This window comes from Helianthus annuus, chromosome 9, assembly GCF_002127325.2.
Source record: "Helianthus annuus cultivar XRQ/B chromosome 9, HanXRQr2.0-SUNRISE, whole genome shotgun sequence".
Classification (NCBI taxonomy): Eukaryota; Viridiplantae; Streptophyta; class Magnoliopsida; order Asterales; family Asteraceae; genus Helianthus; species Helianthus annuus.
Genome location: NC_035441.2, coordinates 154,229,995 through 154,252,194, shown reverse-complemented (window position 1 = coordinate 154,252,194; position 22,200 = coordinate 154,229,995). Strand labels below are relative to the sequence as shown.

Below are 22,200 nucleotides of genomic sequence, written 5' to 3'. Positions count from 1 at the left end.
ATTTTTTACTTTTAACTCTAACTTTTCCATCTTTTATAATTTAACACAACACTTTGTTATTTACAACTTTGGTCCCCCATACTTTTTATCTTTTGCAAGTTTTCCGTTTTACGTTTCGTTCTAAATTTTGCGAGTTAACATGTCGTAGCGTGCATGTGAGGTTCAACGTTTTTGCTCTATTTTTTCATATTTGTCAGACCCGTCGCAACGCGTTCATTTTTCCCCTTTTGTAAAGTTCGCCGCAACGGGCGGGTCGTAGACAAACTAAGTTATTATTTTCTACATTTTACGTTTCTGCTTAATTTCTTCGCATTAAGACACTGTAACGGGTGTGCATGGTTCAACGATTTTAGTCTACTTTTCGTTCTGTGTAATTTTTACCATTTTATCTATTTTATTTTTACGATGTTGAGAGTCGATGTCGTTGTGGCATTGGTACTACTTGGCACGGTTTTACAAACATTTTTAACCTATTAAATTTTTTACTAATATTTTTTTTCGGTTTACCCCTATTGTTCCTTTACTTAAAAACTATTTTTTGTGTGCATATTTTATGTACCGGTATGTATAAATAAGATTTGTTCTATATTCCGACGTAAACTTTTTTATAGATGAGTCAGGTCAAATATAATACGTTTTCGTTTAAAGAAACCATTTTTACGTGCATATTTTTACGTACCTTTTTGTATAAATTCAAGTTGTTCTACGTTTAACGTATACTTTTTGGGAAATGATTTAGGTCAAATATAATATGTTTTCGTGTTTATTTTATGTATGTTTCGTAAAGTTTGTTTCGAACCGAGTGGAGTCAAATTATGATTTTTTGTCTCCCTTTTTTTCGAAAGCTCTAATTAATCTCTTTCGATTACATGTGCATATTTTCCTTCATACCTGTTACGTTTTATGTATATGAGTTAGGTCACATATAATACGTTATGATTGTTCGATATGAATTCCATTTACTTTACGTTTGATCTAATCACAATGCTTATACAGGTTACACTTAGTTCAACTGGATACGTTGAGATATGTGTTTTCATATGGTTAATGCATCATATAACGTTTGGACTAATCCATTCAATATTTACGATGTACCCGCGCCGCAACGCGGGCGGGTCTTAACCCTAGTTTATGATAAATTTTCAGACAAAATTTCAAGGCAGTTTTTAATGCAATTTACTAAAATTCGAAAATAACTGCCAGAGGCAGTTATGTGCAAGAAACCCTAAATTCGTTTTTCAGTTTTTTGGTCACAATTCTCTGGTTCGTCAATTTCACTCAAAAACACATACTCAGGTTCAATTTTCGAAATCAGAGTTGTATCCGATTAAATTATTCGGGTGAACCACCGAAATAATTTGATCTGAGAGTGATTACACGCCTCTCTGATCGTCCGGTTTCTGAAAATTCCCCAACATATATAATGTAAGTATCTATGGAAAACCCATTTAATCTAGAAAACTTGAGAAACCTGGATTGTGTGGACATGATTGATCCACATCATCTATTAAAAACACATGATCAAAGGGCAATTTAGTCATTTTGTTTTAACCATCACCTCACGCTTCCCCATCCCATCATTTGCTTTATGTCACATCTCTCTCTCCCTCCCCCCCTCTCTCTCTCTCTCTCTCTCTCTCTTATATATCACTTTTCATCTAACCATTTTCAAAATAATTCATTAGATATTAGAGAGAAAAACATCACCTTTTCATCAAAGCCACCATCAAAGCTACGAGATCTGAATATCGAAGATCAAAGCCACCAGATCTGAAGATCGAAGACACCATGTGTTCATGTACTCATCCCTTTCTTTTGAAGCCACCAGATTTGAAGATCGAAGCCACCAGATCTGAAGATCGAAGCAGGCTGAAATCGTTTGGTTGCATGAGTTTCTAGAGAGGGAAAATTATTGGAACACCAAGACCAAAAACACACACAAGTGTGCGAGTGAGAAGCAGGTCAGAAATCATTTGGTTCATGGGTTTTAGAGAGAGAAAGTTGTTAGAACACCAAGAACACACACACAATTGTGTGAGAGAGAAGCAGGTCAAAATTCATTTGGTTCATGGGTTTTGGTTAAGAGAAAAAGTTGTTAGAACACACAGAACATACTCACAAGTATGACATGGACTGGTTCCATGTCTTAATGTTATTTATTTGGTAAAAGTTGAATGATTTTGTGTGTGTATTAGTAAAATAGATTTGATAGTTTGTTGGGTATTTTTTTTTGTTTTACATGTATTAAAAAAAATTTAGAATTGAGATAATGATTGTTGTTGTTGTTGTTGTTATATATTAGTTACCTTTAAAAAGTCCATAATCTAATCGTTGATGATCTCGTTTATTTTATAAAAAAAATTGTGTTTGGTTTGGTTGCTTGTTTGAGACATTTGATCTGAACAGTAACTGTTATATTATTTGACAATGATTCCCATGTGTTGCATATTATTTGACAATGATTCCCGTGAGACTTTTGACCAAAAACACACACAAGTGGTTTGATTTATATTATTTGACAATGATTCCCATGTGTTGCATATACATTTGTAACTTCTGTTACAAATCACATGTACTAGCATGTTTGGATGTATACACGTTACATATACCAAGTGTTTTTCATACACATATATTCCATGTGTGTTTCATACACACATGTAACATGCGTATGACTTGTGGTGCATGTACTCATGTTACTTGTGGTGCATATACTCATGTTACATGTATACGTACGTTATTACATTTTTTGCTGGCATAATTAGATACGTATGTTACATTTATGCCAGTTGCATTCTAAACTGTTTGTGCTATATCTTGTAACATGTGTTACACTTTGAGGTAATATATGTTGTTACAGGGAGTTACACATATATACTTAACGTAATAGTGATTTTAAATGCAAAAATGTTTTTTAGATGGATATCACTTGAATAACACATTTTCATTACCTTTAGAAACTTCATAATTTATTTGGAATATCTCGTTTATTTTACAAATAAAAAAAGTTACTTATATGTAGTAACAACGTTACACATGTTACTTATAGTTACCCCCAACCCCTTTTTATGCACATATGTAACACATGTTTGTAACGTGTGTTATATGTGTTACAGCAAAACTTTACACATGTACACATATTACATAGCAAAACTTTACACATGTACACATATTACATTTCTGACACCTTTACATGTCGGCCTTCTAAGATGTGTTACAGATGTTAGAATTATCTATTGTTTTGAAGTAGCAATAGGCATTCTTACATGTACCTATATAATGTTGTGAAAAAAGATTCCTTCATTATTACTTCAAAACAATAGACGGTTGTAACATGTGTTACACATGTAGCTCTTATATTACAATCTTTCCTAATATGTGTAATACATGTTACAATTTTTTATTGTTTTGAAGTAACAGTAAAGATATCTTTTTTCATTGTTACTTGCAAAGAATAGATAGTTGTAACATGTGTTACACATCTTAAAATTGTCTATCTTTTTCAAATAACAACATGCATTGTGACATGTATCTGGATAATGTAAAGGGTTCGAATAAGACTATGCATTTTGTTGAGTTCCAACACTTGTTACATGTGTTACCCCCGACATGTAACATGATTTTGTGCTAACCGCCTACCCTCTTTTTTCCCAGGTACAACATGATTGGTGAAGCTCAGTATGTTCTTCGTTACATAGTTTAACGTATGTACGTTTCATTTGAAACATAAACAATATCCCGCTCGTGTTTCAACATGTATTTTGGTTGTAATTTGACAATGGCATAGTTTCCCTTAACTTGTTTTACTAGATGTGTATATTCTTGTGTATGGTACCACTTTTATATGTTACCTTTACCACTTTTTATGTTTAACGACCTATTTTTGTTTTTTAAAAGGGTGCACCTCTGTAACCAATTCGGTAACCAATCAAACCATCATGTATTACTTATGTTACACACTTCTTTTATGTGATTACTTCGATTATATTAGATGACAATGATTCCCATGTGTTGCATATACTTTTGTAACGTGTGTTACAAATCACATGTACTAGCATGTTTGGATGTATACATGTTACATATACTAAGTCTTTTATATATACCAAGTGTGTTTCATACACACATGTAACATGCGTATGCCTTTGTGGTGCATATACTCATGTTACATGTATACGTATGTTATTCACTACATCGTATGTAACACAAGTTACTCATGTTACATGTATATGTATGTTATTCACTATATATGTGCCTTGTTTTTATTCACTACATCGTATGTAACACATGTTACTTACATGTTCCACCATGTACTGCATTTACTTACGTAAGATGTGTAACACATGTTACAATTGCTTATTGTGTCCAAGTAACATTAAAGGTATGTACCTTGTTTTCTACTTCATCCTGTGTAACACATGTTACACTTGTTAATTAGTATCAAAGGTTACAATTGAAACAATATGTTGACCACCCAATGCTCGTCTACTACTTTTCTTACAATCGGTAATGAATAAAACATGTTAACTAATAACACATGTTAACTGATAACTGGTAACCAAATACATTTCCCACCATAACTATTTAACATCCAGACACCAACATATTACATAGAAGACCAGAATGGTCATATTGTATTTTGGGTTATGGCCATAATTTAAAATAAATAAAATTCGTGATGACTATGATAGTTACAAAAACCACCACGCATATATCACTAGCCAGTTGACTTGTTATAAACAAAAGTTGTGGTACCCAAGATAACTACAAAAACAACCATAGATGTTTCCACAAAAACTGTAGAAAAGACAACACTACCACACTCAGTGCCCTCCCATAAATGAGGTAGCTTCTATCTTGCCTTTCAAAGTATTAGATGGCGACAACAAAATATTATGAGTGGCATACTTCGTCCGCAACTTTCTCACCTCCTTCATTTTCCTGCTCCCATTTGTTAAAGGGCGACAACAGAATATGAGTGTCGTTCAAAGTGTTAGAGGGCGGCAACAGAATATGAGTGGCATTCTTCTCTTTCTTCATCCCATTCATCGTTCGTTTCTTCGTCTACTTTCTTTCGCTTTTTCGGTATCTTACCAGTTTGCGATCTTGTTACTCTCTTTGTTGCTGCAAATAAAACAGGTTTAACACATGTTACTTAATTTCATTAAAATAAAACAGGTTACCTAATATGTTTTTGATAAAATAAAGTCAAGTTTAATATATGTTACCTATTTTTATAAAAATAAGACAAGTTTAACACTTGTTAGATAACTTGGAAAAAATATGAGAGCTTAACACATGTTAACTAATCTGATAAAAATAATACAGGTTTAACACATGTTACATAGTTTGATAAAAATAAGACAGGTGTAACACATGTTACACTAACATGTTTACCTGATAGGAGAGGTTTAACACATGGTAATAAGACGGGTTTAACACACGTTTACATCATTTGATAAAAATGAGACATGTTTAACACATGTTACATTAATATGTTTACCTAATCAGGGAGGTTTAACACATGGTACCCTAATAAGAAGGTTTAACATATGTTACGCTAATATGTTTATATGCTTTTGAGTCTGTTGACTTGTACCCTAATATCAGACAGGTTTAACACATGTTACGCTAATATATTTATATGCTTTTGAGCCCTTAGACTTGTACCCTAATATCAGAGGTTTACCTAATTTGTTTTTGACAGAAAACAAGGCAGGTCTAACACATGTTACCTAATATGTTTTCGATAAAAATATAAGACATGTTTAACACATGTTTTTGACAGAATACAAGACGGGTTTAACACATGTTACAAATCAATAGTTTTAACGTGCAGTTGGCAAGTTGCCAATCCAAAAAAAAAAATAATAATAAATAAACCGAGGCTGTTTCTACTCAAAATAACTAACACTTTCTAGTCGCATTCAAAACAAAAATCACCATCGATCGGACCAAAAAACACCTACCGATTGGAAAAAAAACATAAAAACCAACATTAACACTTTCTAGTCTCATTCAAAACAAAAATCACCACCGATCAAATCACACACCGATCGGACCAAAACACCTACCGATCGGAAAAAACAGAAAACCCAACATTTATCTGATCAAAACACCTACCGATCGGAAAAAAGCAAAAATCATCACCGATCAAAACACCTCCTGATAAAAAATCGAACCAAACTTACTTGCTTCTGCACTTGCTTCTTGCTTTCTTCCATTTCCGGCAACTTTTACCAGATGATAACAACTGAAATGTTTATCTCATATCTAGTGATTTAGATTCACCGTCGCACCTTGTTTTTATTTTCTTTTGCGATTCACTGTAGCACCTTTTTCTGGTGCCCCTTTTCTTCTCCGGTCAGATCATCTTCTCCGGTGCCCCTTTTCCGGTCAGATCATCTTCTCCGGTGCCCCTTTTCTTCTCCGGTCAGATCATCTTCTCCGGTGGGTTTTGGGAAGATCGATTGTTTGAGAGAGAAAGAGATGAATTTGGGTTGAGTCTTTTGAAATGTTTGAAATGAGGTTGGGGTATTTGATTAGTTCTTATAGATATTTGTGCACCTCCTTTAATGCATGTCAAATCACATAATATTATAATATATATAATATACTACAATTATGGTTGATTTTACCTAAATACCCTTCAAGTACTTTTGTTGACCTCATCATTCTATTAAATTTAATTAAAAAAGGCTTCAAAATTTATGAGCCATTGGATGATCTTGATCAATAGTTATAGATTGGGTTTCCTAGGTTTTCTTAGCACAAATAAGTTTTCTATACATCCTTCCCCTATATATATATATATATAGGGTAGGGCTAGATAGAAAACCCTATCTATATAAAAAACCCTAGAAAACCCAACCTCCCGACTTTTTTTTTTTGAAAAAAATAACACATGTAATATACATGTTTTTAAGAGTTTTGGGCCAAAAAAATAAAAAAAGCGCCGAAGGGATAATTTAAAAAAAAAAAAATTTCAGCAACTTTCAGCATTTTTGTCTAACACATGTTAGGCACTGAATTTTGTTTATTTTTTTTTTAAAAATCCCTTCGGCGCTTTTTTGTTTTTTTTTTGGCCCAAAACACTCTAAAACATGTATATTACATGTGTAATTTAAAAAAAAAATATCGGGAGGTTGGGTAAAAATGGGGGGAGATTTAGGTTTCCAGAGTTTTCTAAGAATTTGAGGGTTTTTTATCTAGCATTATCCTATATATATATATATATATATATATATATATATATATATATTAGTGGATGCTTTATGACATCCACTTGCTAGCTAAATATTTAGTGTGTAAACACTATGAAAACTTCCTTCTATTAATATATTAATTAATATAGAGGATAATTTCTAATTTTTCATATTCAAATTATGTCTAATTCAATTCTTTTAAGTTAACATATAATTTATGCATCGTTCTCTTTAAGTTTTTCATGTGTATTTAGATATACCGTAAGTTAGTCAATTTTCTTTTACTTTCTATTATACATTTAACGTTCACATGTAGTTTTTAGGGTATACGGGGTGTAAGCGGGGAATGCAATCGGTGACCTCATTCACCTAAAGGGAACACCGCCGCCATCCCTTAGGTGAGTGGGTGAGAGGAGTGAAATGGGTGGGGGTTCACCGAAGAGAGGGGGAGGAGAGAGAGAGGAGAGAGGGAGCTGCCATCCACACTACTAGAAAATAGAGCTTTTGCCACCGCACTTATGGTTGCAAAACAGTCACATTTGCCTTGTTGCCACCATTTTGGAACCGAATATGCGGTGGCAAAAACACCCGTGTCAATTGCTCTATTGCCACCAAATAGCCACCACTTTTATATTTTGCTACCAAATTTTTGCCACCACAAAAACCGTCAAAATTATTTGCGACCGCTACTTGTTCACTACACTACCAGGTCTTTTTGCTACCGCGTTGTTACGAATTTTTTGCCACCATTTCGCTACCATTTAGCCACCCATATTGTCACCATTTAGCCACCTCTTTCATTGAATTTTTGCCACCATTTTGGTACCATTTAGCCACCCATATTGTCACCATTTAGCCACCGCTTTCATTGAAAATTAGTTGCAACTATTTAGCCCGTATCATTAAACATATGCTACCATTTAGCAACCACTTGCATTGATTGTTTTCAAACACATCATACAAATTTCTCATTTTCCCTATTTTTTATTAAAAGTACATTTCAATAAAATTACAATTATATAAAACACTCAATAAAACTACAAAACCGAAAAATGTATATAGAACATCTCTGTTTCAAAACCATCCTAATACAATAAACATCAAAACACTCAAAACCAAGTGTTTATAGCATATTTTCGAACCGTGATCGTTTCAACTTATGACATCCTATTGAGCATGGTATCTTTATCCACCTTTATCTTTTTCATTTACAACAAAGAACCCAACATTAATTCCATTTAATCTTTCTTTTTCTTCATCCTTTTCCTTAAAGAACTCCTTGATAACCAATTTCAACTTTTCAATCTACAAAACAACAAACAACCACTGAATAAAATCAAAAAGTCATAATTAACGAAACTAGTATTATTACAGGCGCTTCTGGCGCAGGTTTAAGTTAATTCACAGTTAATGTAAGTTTGCATATATGACAATTCATAAGTATTTGGAGTGGGAAATTCTTTATATATTAATAACATTTTGAAATAGTAAAAAATAAATTGAACTTGCTCTGGTTCCTAAGCAGTGTCGTTCCTACGTTTTCGGAAGCCCTAATCGAACTACGAAGTGGTGGCCCTTTTGCAAAATTATCGTTTTCAACATATTTAGTAACAAAACCCTCCTCCTTTATCCGGGCTTGGGACCGGCAATTATAAACTAAAAACTTTATATCGCAAATTCGCAACTAACCTTCCTGCATGCTCGAACGATTTCTGATTCTGGGACTTTTAGACTACCACAGACCGCCTGATTTAACCCATAGAAATTTTGTGATCAAAATTATATAGTGAATTAGGTAGGTCCATTAGAGTATGGGGAAGTATTATAAAGGTAAGAAGTTGGAATAATATATACCTTACTGAAGTATCTGTGAATCAATAACTCCTTTAACATGTCACACATACCGCAATATTGAAGCAATTTCGACATCAACTATGAATAAAAACTTTGGTTAGATTATTGTGACCGTTCATAACCAGATCAAGAATATGTTTACAAAATCATAGATTTGTTTCAACATTTTCTAAATGCTCAAAAAAGTGATAACTATGCTGAAAACAAAAAAATATGAAAGAACTAACCTTATTGTAAAACCGTTCATTCCAAGAAGCTGCTCTGCATATAGGGGAAACAAGTATCAAACCACTTACCCTTTTACTATATTTTATCTGCAAAAAAAAGTTTAATAATCGGTCAAACATGACGAAGCAAATCAGTCAAAAGTTTATAACGACTAGCGGAAGTTTATACCGAAAAGGCGAAAATAGTGTAAGAATATAGGCACCCACCATTGCTCCCATACACATCACTGAACCAAGCCTGAAAAAACGCAAAATACACACCATCACATAAGTTTCACAGAACAATGAATTTAGGAGCTAGAAATCAAAGAAAAAGACTAATTTGTTAGCTTAGATTCTCCATGTAGCTACTTCTCTTGATACAAAAGCCATGTAGAGTTTAAGAGAACTTATAATACCTTTTAATACCATCACCCGTTTTGACCCATGACCCGACCCAACCCGACCCGTTTGCCAGGTCTACCGTATAAATCTTCTTAATTCCAACCAGCAAAATGACAAATATAAAGAAAATAACTACTTCATTTCACAACCACAAATTAACTAACCTTTATATACTTGTCTGCAGCAACAAGCTCTGGGCTTATATTTGCAAAAAAAAAAAATATATGAAATATGAGCACCTAAAAAAGATTCAATATAACAGATGGCAACCTTGGTTGAAAAAGGGGGTATTTGATCCTGATATACATGACTTCAGTAACAAACAATTAAATCATCACTGATATGATTAACTTCAAGATTAGAGTAAAAATATAACTTGCCTGTTCTGTTCTACTGACAAAAACACATAGCATAGGCTCTTACTAAGATGTGAAAACCTAAATTCCAAAAGAGAACACAAAATTTAAATATAATACTTAATATAAATATAAACATCCATGTAATTATATCTTCTGACCTGTGTACTAAACTGTAACTTATAAGAGAAAACCTTGAGTTTAGCTTCTCAACGCGGAACCTTTCATCATTTTTATAAAAAAAAAAAAACTATTACTAGAAATCTAAAATAGATCTATATGATTGAGTTTGGATGGTCAATGATATAAGGGAAAAATGGTGTGCACCTGTTCACATCTATCCAAATTCTCCTTATCTCCTTTATATCCCTGAAAATAAAAGAAAGGCTAGTTAAATTACAAATATGCATGTAACATATAACAATAGACACAGAAACTAGCTTAGTAGCGATGTAACATGAACTGGTTAACTAATTAGGTTAACTAACATTACACCTTACTTCAGTGATGGATATTACTGGAAGAACAATAGGTTCAAAATATCTTCAACGTTCAAACTAGTGACAGGCTCAAGTGGGTCAGACCGTAAGACAAGTAGATACCTGACTAAGCCTGGTTAAGCAAACTCATGAAATCGTTCTTGACTGGTTGACTGGTACACAATAACAACTAGCTAAAAAGATGAAATTAATGTTCATTTAGAATATAAATGATGCAAATGTGAGAATGATGAGCAAAATCACACCCTTAAACTTGAACATATGAACGATGAAGAAAAATTCTCAACTATGAACATTCTAAAATGAGGGTGAACTGTCTAATTGTACATACTTTGGTGCTTGTACATGGAGAACAAGATAATTATGGGTTTTACTCACCTTAGATCACCTCCATAGCAATGTCACAATTCCAAGTCTAAAATCACCATAATCAAATGATGATGATGTTGTTTAAGTGAAATGGCTGCTACATTTGGGGGCGATTAGGGTTTTGGAGCGATTGAGGATGGTTAGGGTTTCGAGAAATTGAGGCGCTTGAATCACCAGATCGTTGGCAGTGATGCTGGAGTAGAGGATGTAGATGGTTCAATTGAGGGAGATTAGGTTTTGGAGCGATTGAATGACTGAGTCCCATTAATTTTGGGGAAAAATCAAACAGAGGCGCTGAAAAAATCATTATTTCCCGCTTACACTTTAATTAATATTGCATTATTGCTACCGCTAAGGCCACCGAAAACCAAGTGGACTCAAAGTGGTCGCAACTTCCACCAAACTTTATAATTTACATATATTTATCACCTTATTGCCACCGAAAATAAACGATCGCAAAATTTGCTATCATTTTGTGACCGAGTCATAGAATTTGCTACCAATAAGATTTCGGTGAGAAAACGGTTGCTAATTTTGCAACCATATTTTTTCTGTGGCAAATTATGGTGGCAATTGCCAAGTTTTCTAGTAGTGCCAATCAATGATTTTCTTTTTTTTTTTAAAAAAAAAAAAAACCAATTCACCTAAGAGGGGAGTGGCGCCATCAAATTGGGGTGTTAGGGGAGTTTAAGAGGGGAGTTGACGTGGCACACGGGGATTGGTTTGGCGTAAGAGAGGGGACTCACCTATTAGGTGAGCACCCCCTTCAAGAGTTCAAGTTCTTAGAGGACTCGGGGCACCCCCGTGATCACCATGTTTCACGCGTTAAAAAACAACGCAACACCGCCGCCACACAATTCATAACGCGTGGAATTTTAAACGCGTTAAACCCAGCACGCGTGAAACTTTTGAGTTTTATAGGGTATGACTTGTACATTGTGCATTAATACTTGTATATTGGAATACCCATCACTAGTGATTCCACCCCTAGTCCATTTCTATCACTAGTGATGGAAATATGGTTGATGACATGGCATTTCCTGATTGGATAGTGGGAGTGATGAAATCCATCACTAGTGATTCCACCCCTAGTCCCCTTACTGAAAATAGTCTTTTTATTCTTTGGATTGAAGTATGGTTTGTCTCCATCCTACTGCTCTAGATCAAACCAATAGGTTGCTAGATATATAATGATGGAATTTCTACTGATTTAGATTGATTGATATATAAGTCATTCTTCATTAATGAAAAATACTCCTTATTAGGTTAACTGAGCTATGCATCTATTCAACTGGTAACCATGCATCTATATCATTATTGGTAAGTAGATCAATTATGTGACACCTTTATCACATAGCATCACAACTAGAACTAATAAGTTGCATAAATAAGTTGATAGATAGGTGATTTACACATGTCTTGATGCATTTTTAACTTCGGATTTTTCCAACTTTTAAAACTCTTAACTGAAATAAGGTGTTATTGCGTGTGTACAACTTCATCAATCTTTTTTGTTACGCTATAAACCAACAAAACTCTACAACAAATATGTTGGTTTTTACACATTTTTTATTTTTTTCTCTTAAATGTGTATAAAATTTTGATAATTAGTTCAAATTTAGAAATGCAAAAAGATTGAATTTTATAGTTTTCTGAAATGTGTATGAATACATTTATAGTTTTATTTATAATTTTGAGAAAAGCAAAAAGATTGAATTTTTTTTTTTTTTTTTTTTGCGCTAGTAATTGCATAAAAAAGTTATTTTCTATATCTAATCTAACTTATAATAAAAGACTCCAAATAATGACACATGACATTCTCTCTTTCAACATCAAAAATTTATTTATATTTATTTAATAAATTTCTATTAATATAATATTAATTAATAACCAATATATAGATATCACTTATTTTTATCCTTATCTTTATCTAAAATTAATAAATAACTTCAATTTTGCAATTTAGACCCTTTGTTTTTTTTACTTTTAATCCAAAGTTTTTCATCTTTTGCAATTTGATCCCAACTCTTTTTTTTATTTTCAATTTTGTTTCACCATACTTTTCATCTTTCCTAAATTTTTCGTTTCGTTCTAAATTTTGTGAGTTAACGCACCGCAGCATGCGTGTGGTATTCAACATTTTTTCGTATATTTTTTCCCGTTTGATTGGCCCGTTGCGTCACATCTATTTTTCTGCGTTTGACAAGTTCGTCCAACACGCGGGTCCTGGATGGACTTAGTTATTTTTTTCTATGTTTTACGTTTCGTTTTAATTTCTCAGCAACGAGCGTGCGTGATTCAAAGACTTGACGGCTGCTTTTCGCTGGGCGTTATTTTTTTCCTGTTTTTATTTATTTTGTTTTTATGAGCTTTTCCGGTGTAGGTGGTCGCTGACAATGATATAGTATTGCTACTACTTAACACGGTTTTATTACAACCGCTGTAACACATGGGCTTAATACTAGTATGTATATAAAATACCTTGCTCACATTTCAAATTATAAACTCTACTTTATAAAAATGGTTGTATGCATATACAAGTATAACATTTTCTGTAAAAATTATCATCATTTCATGTTACATCATATAAACATTTGATAAACGTTGGCTAAAGTCTATATCTAAAAGTTAACTTCTTTGTTATCATTAGGTTACTGTACTTTAACAATTAACATCAACCAAGCCAAAGTCTATATCTAAAAGCCCCCTAAAACAGTTGCTAAAGTCTATATCTAAAAGCCCCTAAAACAGTCGCTAAAAGCGTCGGGCTTTAATAGGTGGATGCTACACTGTCGCTAAATATCCGGTCGTAACCAAAAGCCACATCTACGGCCACAAAACAATAGCAACGTACTTTTCTGGTCTCGAACCTGTAGTTACATCTCTGGTGCAAAACAATCATAGAAGGCCCTAGCAAAATAATCAATAATTCCCTTGTGGCAAATAGTCATAAAGCTTAAAACTGAAATATAGGTCGCTAAACGGTCACAAATTTGGTTGATCGAACAATACAATTTTGTAACCACCACCATTTTTGTCTTAAATTGTTTTCTTTGACCGACATGCCCCTCGCAAATACTCAGTTTTCTAATACTTATAACATTAGAAGGCTATATTTATCCTTTTCTATACATTTCTTCGTACTAATACATATATCAATGTTGTTTACGAATAGTGGCGGACTTAGAAATTTTTCTACGGGGGTGCGGAATATTTTTAAAGATTTTAGGCCCGTAGGTATATAAAAAAATTCGGTTCATATCGGGTGGGATCGAATCGGGTCATGTAAAACAAAAGAACGTCAAACTAAAATTTATATAACCATCTAAAACACGTCAAACGTCATTACATACATGTTTAAAATTGTGCCTACGGGTTTTCATTTTTTGAAATCTATGCAAAACATCATGTATATATATAGCTACTTTCCTAATGGTTCCTATTGAGAGATCTCGCCAAAACTTCCCTACTAATGGTTCCTATCCCATATAAATCGATCTATAAGTTCATAAGAAACACTAAACACTTAAACAAAATAAACAATCATGTTTAACCATAGTCCATAACTTTCAAGCCCTAGTAAAGTCTAGAACAACAAAAAACATCAAAACAACAAAACAACACTACTAAAGTCTATTACAACAAAAAATACATCAAACCACATAAAATTTCAAACCCTTTTAACACATTTATAACTCTATTTCTCCTAAAAAACCACATAAAAAAAAAAAAAAAAACGAAGGTACCTCATTAAATTTTGGATTTCGGTTGATGGGGTGGCCGGAATCAAGCTTTCCCGATGAGAATAGAGTCGCTGTCGTCATGCCTGTTGATGCGTAGGTCGCTGCGCGATCAAAAGAGGGAGAGCGGGAGAAAGAATTGGAAGCGGCGGTTGGGTTGGGTTATTTTATTTAACTTCAAATATAATTGGTTTGGGTTAATTGGGCTTGGGTTACAATGGAATATTTATTGGGCTAATGACTAAATTGTTAAGTAAAGTGGTTAAAGAATAATTATATAAACTAGGTTTTATTTTAATGAGTTAGTTACATAGTCCCTATGGTTTGCACAAAATAACATACTTAGGTGCTAATAGTTTAAAATCACATTCTAGGGTATTAACTTTTCATTTTGTAACGTTTGGAGGTATTAACGTTATTTGTAGGTTTAAAATCACATTCTATTAGTACCTAAGTATGTTATTTTGTGCAAACCACAGAGACTAACTATGTTAATACCCTATAAATTAATACCTCCAAACGTTACAAAATGAAAAGTTAATACCATAGAAGGTGATTTTAAACTATTAGTATCAAAGTATGTTATTTTGTGCAAACCACAGGGACTAACTATGTAATTAACTCTATTTTAATAAACCAGTGTTTACAAGTTTCTTTTTTTTTTTATAAATTTATAAGATATTTTTCTAAGGGGGGCGGTTGAAAATTCCAAGAGGTGCGGTTGAAAATTTACAAAGGGTGCGGTCGAGATTTTATGCGAAATTTAACCCTTGTTTTTTTTAAGGGGTGCGGCCGCCCACCCACACCAGTGGATAGATCCTCCCCTGTTTACGAATAAAGTTGTATGTATTTTTATATTGACTTAATAAATATTTTTATATAAATGAAAAACTTACTGTATCCATAACATGTCAATAATTTTTTTCTTAATTTTACTAATGTGCATTGATAATTAGTAAACTTGCAAGAAATTACGAGTTTGCGACCAAACAAACAGTCGCAAAGCTAGTGACAGATTGGCAACCAAAATCCAAACGGTTGCAAAATCAGCAAGCGTTCATACAACCACCTTACTTCCGTTGCAAAGCAGTCCCCCACAATATTTGCGACAGCAGAAACCGTCGCTAATTTCGGTTGAAAATAACTCCTGGTCGCAAAATGGGATTACCACAGAAGTATCGTTAGCAATACCCAATTTTCTGTCAGTAACAAGATATACGTATTGGAGCAAAATAATCCTGTTCTATATTCATAATTAATTCTACCAAAATTACAATCTCCTGGATGAACCAGAGAAATCTTGAGGGGAAAAAGAAAACAAGATTGGATTCTTTATAAAACAAGAAACCTAATAATACTTATATATCTCAAACTTGATCACCGGCGCTGGTGGGTGGGGCAGGTTTAGCAAGATAAGTAGGGTTGATGTCTCCGGGCATGACTATTACGATCTTCGGCTCCATTTCGGGCAATAACTCCACCCGAAACTCTGGCTCAGACGCCTTTTCTTGATCACCAGCACCGTTTTCCGATGAGTTTGAAGAAGAATAGGGTTTTTTGTGTGAGCATACTAAGATGATTAATGCACATGCTATTAGGGTTAGCATCAAAGCAAGACCTCCGAACAAGTAGGGTATCGGAGAGTTCCACCGGATTCCGGTGGCGGCTGCGGCTGTGGCGGTGGTGTTGTGTGTTGATGGTGTCATATTGCTAGTGTTTGTTATGTGTTTTTTGTATTGGTTTGTTTGGAGTGCAATGAAAAGGTCGAATTGTGGGTGTATTTATACCAGCTTTGCTACAGTGCATGGATTAGATCAAACTGAGAAATGACCAAATTAACCCTAGTGCTTGAAACTAGGGGTTTGTTTTTTTTTTTTTTTTTTTTTTTTCATTCTTTTCTTTTGCTTTACGGTTTCTTTACTTGCTCATACAGCACTACTTTTGGAAGCTTATTCGTTATTTAGTTAATATTACGACATAAATTTGTGTTTAAGTTTAAACGTGGAATATAATCTTTATAAAAATTTAAGGATAACATATATCTAGACGCACTTCTTTGTGTAATAATAGTATACAATAACTTTTAGGAACTTTGGTCCCTCTCACTAATCATCAACCTCAAAATAGTTTATAAAAAAATAACATTAAAATTTAATATATCTATCTTCCGTATTGTTTTATAAATCAAAGGGTGTACTTGTATTGTACCATGGGAAAACACTTCAAACATGCAAAGTCTAAAGTGATGTTGGATTGATGAGTGTGAGAAGAAATAGATATCATCATCACTAATAGAAATTTAGGTTGATAACTGAAGGTTAACACCTCAAAATTAATGCGATTAGATCTGGAACAAAACGTCAGATCCAAGCAATCTAGTAGGGTGAATTTGACCTAGCCGAAACTGCAGAATGCTTAACCTGTAAAGTGAAATAGGTCCGGTTAGAAAGAAATGTAAGCGATGCAAAACAACAATGTGCATCGGGTCTAGTTAGGGCCACGTGTATTTCCTTAACCGGCCCATGTAATCACCTTCGGATCGGGATCTGACAAATACGGACCTATGGACCGCCCATAACTGAATAATCAATCTGACAATGACAACACAAAATATAGGACTATGACAAGGTATAACAATCCTCGCTAGCAGAATCTAGGGGTATATATAGATCATATGAGACAAATACGATCATCATGTCATATACCCATTCACCTAATTGCTTACATTTTCATTATCCAAACCTTTGCTGATTCCCACATTAGATGTTGGTCGCAAAAAAAAAAGACCCCTCTTTGTGGCGAGGCTAATCAGTCTTAATTTGTATTGGTATTACATTGGAAAAGCTATTAGATAGTTATCAAAAGTTGGAAGGAGGTTGATCAAATTCATCTTGAATCTTCAATAACTAATATGAGTTTATGAAAGATAGAATCAAAGCGTTGTTTTGAGACTCTTAATACTAAAAATGTAAAAACTTATTTAGTAAAATCTTGAGTAATATATTTAGCAAATTAGTTTTGCGGGTAAAAAGGTTTGAGGTTTTTTCTTCTATTTATATTTATTGTATCGTTTTATAATATAATAGATACACATGAACATACAAGATTAAATATATTTTAGTAAAAGTACTTGATAGCATTTTTATTCCGTAGATCTCGACGATCCTCTCTGGTCTATATTTTTTCTAGTGACACTTCCATCTCTGTCGGTTAGCCCCCTCTATTTGAAGTTATTTTTAATTTCATTATTTTTTTTTTATATCTACACTCCTATAGTTAACCTAAACCACATTATGTTCATAAAACTATTTCAATGCCTTAGACTCGTTCCAACCATTGGTAAGGTCACTTCAACAGCCTTCGTCATACATATGTTATCATTGCCACTACCATTATAAGCTTAATCATAACATTCTGACTCAAAACCACCTTCGTTCATAATTGTACGTCATTAGCTAATGAAAGCCATTGTATGCCTCACCAGACACACCACCTCTACGTACCCCATTGTTGGGGAATTTTATGAAACTGGACGATCAGAGAGGCGTTCATTCACTCTCAAATCCAATTATTTCGGTGGTTCTACCGAATACTCCAATCGGATATAACTCTGATTTCGAGAATTAGAATAACCGTATGTGTGTGTCTAGAGGCAGCTCGACCCCAGCCAGGGGCTCTGCCCTTGGAGCCCGCCAGGGGATGCCGCCTCTTGGACCCTGCTCCTGGGGGCGCTGCCCCCGGACCCACGCCAAGAGGGGGTTGCCCCCTTGGAACCCCCATTCGGGGCTCCGCCCGAATACTTGGAATTATAACAACTCGAACAAGCGTGCACTCCCGGACCTCCTAACTTGTTCGATGTATGTCATAATTCCTTTTGGTCATCAAGTTAATCATAATTACACTAAAATATCTAACACCCGTTTCAAGTTGTGTGTGACAACTTATATCCGAGCTAACTTGGGTTTGACATGCTGTCACATTCCAATTCTGACTTTCTCTGAGTAAAAAAAAATCTGTGTCATTCTTATTTGGTAGTATTATTTGTAAGAAATAACCCATAATGTGGCCTATGGATAATTTGAGTGATGTTTACCAACATGATATAACAGGTCCCTAACAATTACCTGATGGAAGTAATTGTGAATATTTACAAATTAAAGGACCATTATAATTTCCATTAGATGCCTTTAGTGAGAATGCTAAGGAGTTTGTGTAACTTATAAAATGGATGGTCATCTTATTTATTCATGTAGAGAATAATACAACTCCTAAAAACACCAATCAAGTCTTCTCCCTTAGTCTCCATCAACCAAAGGCATCATAACGGAATCATGGCTTCATCATCATCTTCGGCTAAGATAAGCATTCTCACAAGTAAGTGCCTTTACTTTTACGCTCAAGTTTATGTGTTGTCTTGATTTATATGTTGTATTGATAAACATGATTAAGGTTCTATGTTTGGACACATGTTTTAATGATATAATCAACATGTGGTATCAGAGCAGTGTTGATTATATCAGTTCGATCATGTAAATAGACCGGATATTAATGGATATTATTTTTTTTCTGGTCGAACAATTCTTACGCCGCCTACATGAAACCATTTTGATGATCGAATGCAAATTTATCCAACATTAAAATTAATAATGAAAAATTGATTTATAATAACTCTTACGCAAATCGCACATCAGGTTGATTTGAATGTATATGTTTTTTGGATATGAGTCGTTTAAGCATCTCACAATCTGTGTGATTTCCTAAATTGAAATTGACACCTAAATTCTTTCAATAAATTAATACATGCATAATTACATAATCGATTTCATTTTAGTAATTTGATGCCTTATTATTTAAAGGATATAAAACCCTTTTGTATGCATATCTATAAAATTGAATCCTTTAAAACCGTATTGAATTTGATGCCATATCTTTTGGGATAAATTTGTTGATGGGTCATGGTCTTTGAACCATTTTTTCGATTAAAACTAACTGATAAGCCATTAGTAATTTGATGTTATTGGATAATATTTGTATATTTTGTGCAAATCGTTTGATGAACCAGTAAAAAGGAATAATGCTTTAGTATTGTTTTGTTTTTTAGAACAAATAATTGTTGTTTCCTTTTCTTATAAATCAAATTATGCACATAATATGAGTTGATTATTTCTTTTGATTTTAGTCATAAGGAAAATAAAATCAGTTAGAATGTTTTTCCTTAATGCAATTAAAATAATAATTTAAGCATTTAATCATATGTCTTAAAATAACGATTTTGACATAGGAAAGTATTTTATATAATTATGTGTATGACAATGAACCTAAGGGCAAATTGTCTAATGATACATATAATAAATTATAAGCCTAATTACATGGATATGTCATTTCTTGCCCAAAGATGTTATGATATATTTGTGTGCTTCATTTTATCATATATACACATGTTCATAATTCATGAATTTTGGTCAAAGCCAAAGAGAAGCCAAAATTCATGTAGAACATTAAGTCGGTTTATTGTGTTCATAATACATGAACTTCGGTCAAAGCCAAAGCGAAGCCAAAGTTCATTCTGAATACTAAGTTAGTCTATTATGGTATGTTTATAATGCACAATTTTTTGTCAAAGCCAAAGCGAAGCCAAAGTTTATGTAAAACATCAAGACAATAGTTTTTTATGGATGTTCATAATGTCTGAATTTTGGTCAAAGCCAAAACGAAGCCAAAATTCAGATAGAATCTTAATCAATCTATTATTTTGGTGTTATAATAGATTTTATCTTCAATGTACTTATCTTTGTTTGCATTACTTGATTACCCCTAAATAGATTACTCCAACTCTTCTGTTTGTATTGATCTAGCATCCACTTTTAGCCCTAGCCTTGGAATTGAATTATTGTCTGGGGAAAACTTTGCCACATGGAGGGATACAGTTAAACCTACTCTTGGTATGGTGGATCTTGAATATGCCCTGAGGCATGACCCTCCTACTGCTCTGACTGCTGAAAGCACTGAAGATCAGAAAATAGAGCATGAAAAGTGGGAAAGGTCTAACAGAATTCTCTTATGGTTATCAAGAATTCCATCTCAAGTGCCACTAGGGGAGCTATACCTGATTCAGAGAATGCCAAAGAATATTTGAATTCAGTTGAAGAGCAATTCAAGGGATCTTCTAAAACACATGCGAGTTCTCTAATTTTGAAGATGCTTACCACAAAATATGAAGGGACTAGTGGTGTGTGTGAGCACATAATGATGATGAGCGACATGGCCCATAAGTTAAAGGGATTAGACATGGAAATAAGCGACGGTTTTCTAGTACACTTCATCATGACTTCTCTTCCTGCACGTTTTAATGCTTTTAAGATCAACTATAACACTCAGAAAGATAAATGGTCAATGAGTGAGTTGATAGCAATGTGTGTGCAGGAGAAGGAACGTTTGAAACTAGAACAACCAGAAGTTGCTCATATCGCTACCACTAAGCCAGTGAAAAGGAAGGGAAATTTTAAAGGGGAAAGTTCCAAAGTCCATAAAGCTAATTCAAATACTGTTTCCAGCCCTAATGTCTCCAAGGGACAGTCTCGTTGCAAGTTCTGCCATAACAAAGGGCACTTGCAACGAGATTGTCCAAAATTCAAGGAATGGCTGGCTAAGAAAGGTACTGATGCATTTATGATAATTGAATCCTTTAATATTAATGTACCAATTGACACATGGTGGGTTGACTTTGGTTCAATGGTTCATGTTACCAATTCCACACAGGGATTCTTTACAATCCAGAGGCTGGAAAGAAACCAAAGAACACTTAGAACGAGAGGAGGGGAAGAACTTGAAGTTGAGGCCATAGGAACCATGCAACTTGTTATGAAAACTGGTCATTGTATTAAACTTTATGATACATTATATGTACGGAAAATTACTCGGAATTTAGTATCAGTATCAAAGTCAGACAATGATGGTTTTGAAGTTTTAAATGGGCATGGAAAGGTCACTATTAGTTTAAACTCCCAAGTTCTTGGTTGTGGTTATCTGGATGGAAATCTCTATAAGTTAGAACTAGATGATAGCTTTTCGAAATCTTTGTTGTCATATAACGTAAATGGTCATATAACGTAAATGAGAAAACCAACAAACGAAAACGAAAACGAAAACGAAAACATGATTTGGAAACATCATCTAAATTGTGGCATCGACGTTAGGCCACATCTCACGAGACATAATGATAAGACTCGTGAAGGATGGTGAATTACCATATCTTGATTTTAGCGATTTTGGAACATGTGTTGAATGCATTAAAGGGAAAAAGACAAATAAAAATAAAAAGGGTGTCACAAGGAGTTCTGGATTATTAGAACTCATACACACTGATATTTGTGGACCTTTTCCACTTGGCATTACTGGCCATACGTCTTTTATTGCTTTCATAGATGATTGTTCTCGGTACATGTACCTGTATTTCATTAAAGTAAAATCTGAATTACTTGAAATGTTTAAAACTTTTAAGGCTGAGGTTGAAAACCAACTTAGCCGTAAGATAAAGGTAGTGAGATCAGATAGAGGAGGTGAGTATTATG

At 33.8% G+C, this 22,200-nt stretch overlaps 2 protein-coding genes across 2 annotated transcripts; both read right to left on the bottom strand.

Moving 5' to 3' along the window:
* Positions 1-8,197: 8,197 nt before the first annotated feature.
* LOC110876530 (pollen-specific protein SF21-like) lies at positions 8,198-10,921 on the bottom strand (the record flags this gene model as incomplete). Its single annotated transcript, XM_035977083.1, has 10 exons — positions 8,198-8,504; positions 8,889-8,945; positions 9,054-9,131; positions 9,281-9,367; positions 9,450-9,518; positions 9,829-9,862; positions 10,045-10,101; positions 10,182-10,241; positions 10,348-10,407; positions 10,899-10,921. Coding segments are annotated over 10 exons (645 nt in total), but the record flags the coding sequence as incomplete, so codon positions are not given.
* A 4,928-nt stretch (positions 10,922-15,849) lies between these two features.
* Positions 15,850-16,375, bottom strand: LOC110879040 (protein GLUTAMINE DUMPER 6). The gene has a single exon (XM_022127443.2). The coding sequence runs from the start codon at positions 16,333-16,335 to the stop codon at positions 15,997-15,999; it is 339 nt and encodes a 112-aa protein (XP_021983135.1). The 5' UTR covers positions 16,336-16,375; the 3' UTR covers positions 15,850-15,996.
* Between the last annotated feature and the right edge of the window lie 5,825 nt (positions 16,376-22,200).